This window comes from Parasteatoda tepidariorum, chromosome 10 (assembly GCF_043381705.1).
Source record: "Parasteatoda tepidariorum isolate YZ-2023 chromosome 10, CAS_Ptep_4.0, whole genome shotgun sequence".
Classification (NCBI taxonomy): domain Eukaryota; kingdom Metazoa; phylum Arthropoda; class Arachnida; order Araneae; family Theridiidae; genus Parasteatoda; species Parasteatoda tepidariorum.
Genome location: NC_092213.1, coordinates 71,656,455 through 71,663,141, shown reverse-complemented (window position 1 = coordinate 71,663,141; position 6,687 = coordinate 71,656,455). Strand labels below are relative to the sequence as shown.

General features: G+C 32.8%; 1 protein-coding gene across 1 annotated transcript in view; it reads right to left on the bottom strand.

Moving 5' to 3' along the window:
- Nucleotides 1–6,687, bottom strand: part of LOC107442793 (suppressor of tumorigenicity 14 protein homolog) — a 29,263-nt gene that overhangs the window by 5,651 nt on the left and 16,925 nt on the right. The window contains exons 7-8 of the mRNA XM_071186647.1: nt 6,379–6,495; nt 2,351–2,422 (exon numbers count right to left, since the gene is read on the bottom strand). Coding sequence (XP_071042748.1) covers nt 2,351–2,422; nt 6,379–6,495 — 189 coding nt within the window. The remainder of the gene's footprint in view (nt 1–2,350; nt 2,423–6,378; nt 6,496–6,687) is intronic.

The following is a 6,687-nucleotide window of genomic DNA, read 5'->3' as shown; positions in this document are numbered from 1 at the left end:
AACTAACTAACTAACTAACTCAGTGGCGCGACAGCCCATTAAGAGGGCCAAGGCCGACTGTGCCCATCTCAGTTTTCTTGACCTTGGGCTCTGGGGTGCAGGAGCATATGTTCCGGTCAGGTGGTCAGCCGAACGCGGAACCCCCAGTGTTAGTTCCCAAGCATGCTTGGTACTCATTTTATCGACCCACTGAAGGGATGAAAGGCTGAGTCGGCCTTGCCCGGCCCAAGGATCGAACCAAGGACCTGTGGCACGACAGCGCGAAGCGCTACCGCTCAGCCACCGGGCGTCCCACTTGCAATCGCCTAGTTTATAATCTACGGTATGTTTTGTCAATTCGCGAACGGTTATCGGTACCTGGCAACACTGATGATTAGTTTAATTAAGAGTCGTGGTGACTCAAGGAATTGAGCTCTCACTCCTTAATGAGAGGACTCATGTTTGAATCCCAGTGATGACTGGACAATACAAATTCATCTCCCAGCTCGACTTAAAATATCCTGAGCTGTGAACGGATGCTGGATCAGACCTCCCGTGACTTTGCATTTACCGCGGGAATTGAATTGAATGTAGGGTTTAATGGCACAAAGTGCCTCATAAGGAAATGCAGCGCCAAACAAACGGTTTTAAATTAAATCTTAGATAAATACATACTACAAATTTTTCTTACTAGAATCACATGAGATTTATAAAATTGAATACAACTTAACAGACGTATTCAAAAGTGAGTAAAATCAGATAAAATGTAAAAACAGTAATACATCATAAAACAGCTGCATTCTAAGATGGAAAAAAAAACCGATAAAATTTGAAATAGGATAAAACAGTTATATACAGTATAAAATACCAATTGCAACTAAAAGAACCAAAATGTTAGGATGATGGGAGTCACCTAACAAATCCTTAAGAGTTAAAATAGAACTACCGGAAAAGGTAAGACGATGACGGTTAAAGCATGAGTAAATAATTAAAATATGATGAACAGTGAGTAAACCTTTGCAAGTTCTGCATTGGGGAGATGGTTCTCCAAATAGAAAATGCATGTGGGTCAGGCGTATGTGGCCGAATCGGAGACGGTTTAACTTAACATCCGCATGCCACTGGCACAATACAGTATAAGGGATAAAATATGTTTTTACTGAATGCAATTTATTATAAATTTCAAGATCCCATTGTTGTTTCCATAGAGATGTGATAAATTGTCGAATATAAGTTTTTGTGTCCAAGAAAGGCACAGATAGAGTTAAAACAGTGGCAGCAGATCTTGCTGCCGAATCAGCCAAGTCATTCCCTGGACGACGTGACTCGGTATCCAACAAAATAAAATATGAAATCTATTTTTGTGAAGGATAATCAATAAATTATTAAAGAAACATAAAATTGGATGAGTATCATTGTTAAAACTTTCCAACTGACGCAAAACACTCATACTGTCGGAGTTTATGCAATACTTCCTTGTAGAACGCGTAGAGATCAGCCGCAATGCCAAGAGGAAGGCAACAGCTTCAGCAGTAAAGACGAAACAAATATCTGGGATTTTGAAGCTATGGGCATCATCAGCGATGATGACGCCACAATTGACACATCTCGCAGATTTTGAAACGTCAATGAAAACATATTCAGGATACTGATGTCGATGAGAAGAGTGAAGAGTTGTTGATAAATGGTGAGATCAACATAATATTTACTATACTTCATAAAAGGGGAATAAAATTGATATGGTGGGATATTCTATGGAAGTATGAGAATTTGATCCACTAAATGCTATGGTTATTCGCAAATGTCAAAAGCTTGAATGAATCAACACATGCGAGCATTAAATGGACGGACGCGAGAAGATCTAGCTGTATATAATCTCTCCAAGCTTCATGAAACTACGTAATGCTTTAGTGGGTGATATCTAGATGATGTACTCATCGTGGCAAGTTTTCATGGTTTCCCTCTCCATGATATACAAATGCGGGTTAGTTCCATTAAAGAGTTCTCCATGAAGGCAATTTTCTCCCAATACTTGATCCAGGAGTTCACTTGACTTCTAGATCGAATACTCATTTGAATATTGCATAGTCATAAATCCAAAAATGGGTTTGCTGTTTAACTTCGGATATAAAATAAAGTGGTTTGATTTGAAAGCGACAAAATGTTTCGTCATTCAATGTAAAATTAGCTTTTTAAAGGTAAAAGTTTGAGATTTTAATATATTATTATCACAGATTAATTATGCGCTTAAAATATTTAAACTCTAGGTTTATAAGAATTTTTCTTGAATTATTAAACATTATAGCATTGTTTGCAGTAGTCTATTTTAAATATTAGACAGCGTTTAAATAGTTGTCAAAAATATTTTTACCATTTGCATATGGAGGCAATTCGAGTGCCATTGTTGTGGATTCCAACTTGTCATCGGCGGAATTATCGTCATCTGAAAAATTATTAATGTAATTAGTATCTCTATTTTGTTACTATTTCATCCATATAAACATGCATTTGTTATAATAATAATATATAATGTATAAATATATCGCAAATGCGTATGTATGCTGTTAAAAAAAACGTTGTTTAATTTTCCTTATCAGTTGGGCAACAAATGAATGAAATGTCAAGCGAGAGAGAAGCCAAAACCCTGAACTCTTTAGCGCACATGCTTACAAATTTTTGAATGAAAATTCTTTCTTCGCTTGGGTAATAAAAAGTTGAAACAAACTGAGCTATAGCTGTGCAGAAATTAAACGGTATGTAGATAATTTGTTCGTGTAGGCAAACAATTTATATATTTGTTTTAATTGTACTAGTAAGTTCTAGTAACTTCGACCAAAATGCCAAATTGATGAAAACGTTTTAATAAATTAGTATAGAATTAAATAATAAAACTTGTAGATTAAGGAAAATTACGCCTACTCTTTAAAAGAGTAACGATGAGATAAAAGCAATAATATTTAAAACTTTCTTAAAAGAGACTAAGAATTAGTAGGTTTCTTTTTCATGGACTTCAATCCCTCATCTGAGATTGACCCTACAGAGACTACTAGCTTAACAGACTTACAGAGACTACTACCAACAGAGACTACTAGCTTAAACAAGAAGGATATGATTGTTTTTGCTTTAAATATGAATAAATTTGAATTGCAAGACATGGTGGTACTAACGTTTGAATTATTAGAGATGTTAAATAAATAAAAATGTAGTGAGTTTCTACTACTTTTCAAAATTGTAGCCACTCGGGCTATCTGCATTAATCCTTTCGCACCGAATGTCACAAATACCTGGCAGCATAAAACCGTATCAATCAGGGTAAAAAGATAAAACTGATAACATAAGTAGTTCTTTAGCAGTTTATTTGTGGGCGGGTTTAATTGTTTGATTTATTTAATTCACCATTACTTTAGTTCAAAGTAAAACTATTTAGTTATACTTTGAACTAACAGTGATTATATATATGATTAAACTAACATTAATTAAAGTAAAGACAAAGTAAGTTCGTCAATTTAGCAATGCCTATATTTAAGTTACCGTTTTTTATTTTTTTGCATCGTGATTTTGTATGAATGCTTTTATGAATCACCCGTCCCCGAGGGGTTAACAAAGATGCCAACTGTTCCGGATTCGACAAAATATTTTAAAAAACGGTAAGAAATACAAACTATAATATGCCGTTTTTAGGTTAATTTTGCTAACATTTTTCAAGGCCCAACTCAGCTCACCTGTAAAAAAGTGGCGCGTCTCATAAGCCTGCGAATTATTTCAGACATGCCAACTGCTCCGGACAAGTCAAAATAATCTAAAAAACGGTAAAAAACTACAAAGTAAGTTTTGCAAACATTTGACTTTTTTTGCTTACTCTTGAAAAGGTATAGCTTGTCATAAGTACAAATCAGAGGTGAATTATATAAACCTACGAATTATTTAGAAATAGCGGTGAATAAAAGCTACAAATTGAATTTATTAAACCAAAAATCACAATTGATAAACTATCACTTTAAAATATATATTTGCTGTCCGGAGCAAGTTGGCATCTTTGTTATTTAGAAGTGGTGGTCAGTAAAAACTCTATGAATCGAATTTATTAAACCAAAAAACACTCATTATAAGACTACCACTCGAATATAATTATCCGCTGTCCGAAGCAAGTTGGCATCTCTGCATTAATTGAATTTTTATTTTTAAACGTATATAAATAAACAATGTGCTAAAACGCTAAGTTAACACGTTCACGCCGGGAGATTTTCTCATCTTGGCGGCACACCGGAGTAAAAACTGGTAAAATAAATTTCATTTTTTAGTTTTTTTCCTGGAATAATAAAAATCCATAACTATCAATTGTTTTTAACGGATGCAATTTTTATATAGAATTGCTTCTTCGCCGTGATAAATTTCCTTACAGTGAATTGTTATTGTTGAGAATAGATTAACTCCTCCCGAATATTATCTAATCTTGAAATTGTTTTTCTACCGTATTTTCTCTTTTCCCGTACCAGTATTTACACTTTTCCCGGCGTGAACATATTAATGGGCAATAGTTTTTATTTCGAAATTCATTTAACCCTAGAAAATCGTCTTACTCAGATGACGTTNTTCATTTTTTAGTTTTTTTCCGGGAATAATAAAAATCCATAACTACCAATTGTTTTTAACGGATGCAATTGTTATATTGAAATGCTTCTTCGCCGTGATAAATTTCCTTACAGTGAATTGTTATTGTTGAGAATAGATTAACTCCTCCCGAATATTATCTAATATTGAAATAGTTTTTCTACTGTATTTTCTCTTTTCCCGTACCAGTATTTACACTTTTCCCGGCGTGAACGTATTAACCCTTTCGCGCCGACTGTCACAAATACGTGACAGCATAAAACTGTATCAATCAGGGTAAAAATATAAAACTGGTAATCAAAGTTTTTCTTTAGCAGCTTATTTGTGGGTGGAGTTATAATTGTTTGATTTATTTAATTCACCAATACTTTGTTCAAAATAAAACTATTTAGTTATACTTTGAATTAACATGGATTATATATATGATTAAACTAACAATAATTAAAGTAAAAGCAAAGTAAGTCTGTCAAATTAGCAACGACTACATTTAAGTTACCGTTTTTTATTTAATTACAACTTGATTCTGATTTTGTACGAATGCTTTTCTGAATCACCCGTCCCCAAGAGGTTAATGGGCAATAGTTTTTATTTCGAAATTCATTTAACCGTAGAAAATCGTCTTACTCAGATGACGCTTAATTATTTTGATACTATGTAAATCTGTAACAATGGTAAATTGGGCAGTTTCGATAAGATCTTATAAAATGGTTTTTCCGTTATTTCAGAAAATATTTTTTTAGTGGTAGCAAAGATCTATTTTAATATATAGATATTTTAATGAATTAGAATTAAAAGAACTTTTTCACACCACTGCTTATATGTATTTTATTCTGCTGAGTTCAGATAGATAGGTGGTGAAGTCTTTTTCAAATTTTTACAAGAATTCTATTTTTTTTTCTTTTTTAATTCGGATTTAGTTTGCTGCCACTGATAAATGTGTTTCGTACAAAACTCGAATAAAGGATTATGTCGTAAAGTACTAAATATAACATAGGTACAAGTATTATAATGATTATTTACCCCTTGAAAGGGATATGAATAGGAAAAATTGATCGTGGTAAATTTTGACTATCATGTCAAGTGAGGCTAAATACAGTTAATATTTACTCTGTTGGGATGAACGACAAAAAAACGAGTTTTCCTTAGTTTAATAACGTAAAGTTATCAGAAAGGATGACAAATAATATTGCATAAATAAAAATTGAAATTATTTTAGCTTTATTAATTGAAGAACTTAGTGGAAGACCGAAATAAGTGACATTTTCGGAGAGGCCATTATTGTAATGCGAAAAAAGTGCTTTCTGAGCTATTTTATTCGAATTTTTTAGAAATCGGGACTAACAATTCTTTCCCTCATTATTTACCGTTGCTTAATTTGAAATAAAAATCATGCAAGCATACTAAAAAGTAAAGTGGATTACTTAGTTAAGATTAAAGTCAAGGTAAAAACAATTCTGTTACATTAAACATATCCATATTGATGCAACCACCTTATGTTGCGTTCTCTTATTCACCAATTTCCCTAAAATGTTACTTACCTGGTTCTTCCACTAAGTTCTTCAATAGTGTTGATACACGTCTTTTAATTTTGAGCATGGCTGCATAGGGTTTCTCAGTACTGATGTATTGATTTTTTTCGTTTTTATCCTCGTTTTCTCTTATTCACTCCGTGTGAAGAACGAGTATTAAGCTAATTACATTATAAGGATTTAGAAAAAAAAACATTTATTAAATACCACTTCATTTTTGTAGTTCTTTATCATTGAAATAAATCTAAACTTTTCTTACGACAGTCAATTTCGTCAGCACCATTTTGACAGTTTATCATTCCATCGCAAACTTCACTCTTGGCAATACAAGTATTTTCAGAACAACGGAAGCTGTCATTCCCTTCACAATTAATCACTGCAAATGTAGAAAATAAAATGAAAATGTAACATAAAAAATGTAAAAGGACCGCAAGGCCCCAGACGCTCAGTTCTATTACAACGAAAGAACGAACATAAAAAGTGTATTACTTTTCATACATAAAATTTTTTATTAGAATATAGATATAAAAGAATCGATATATATATATATATATATATATATTCTATA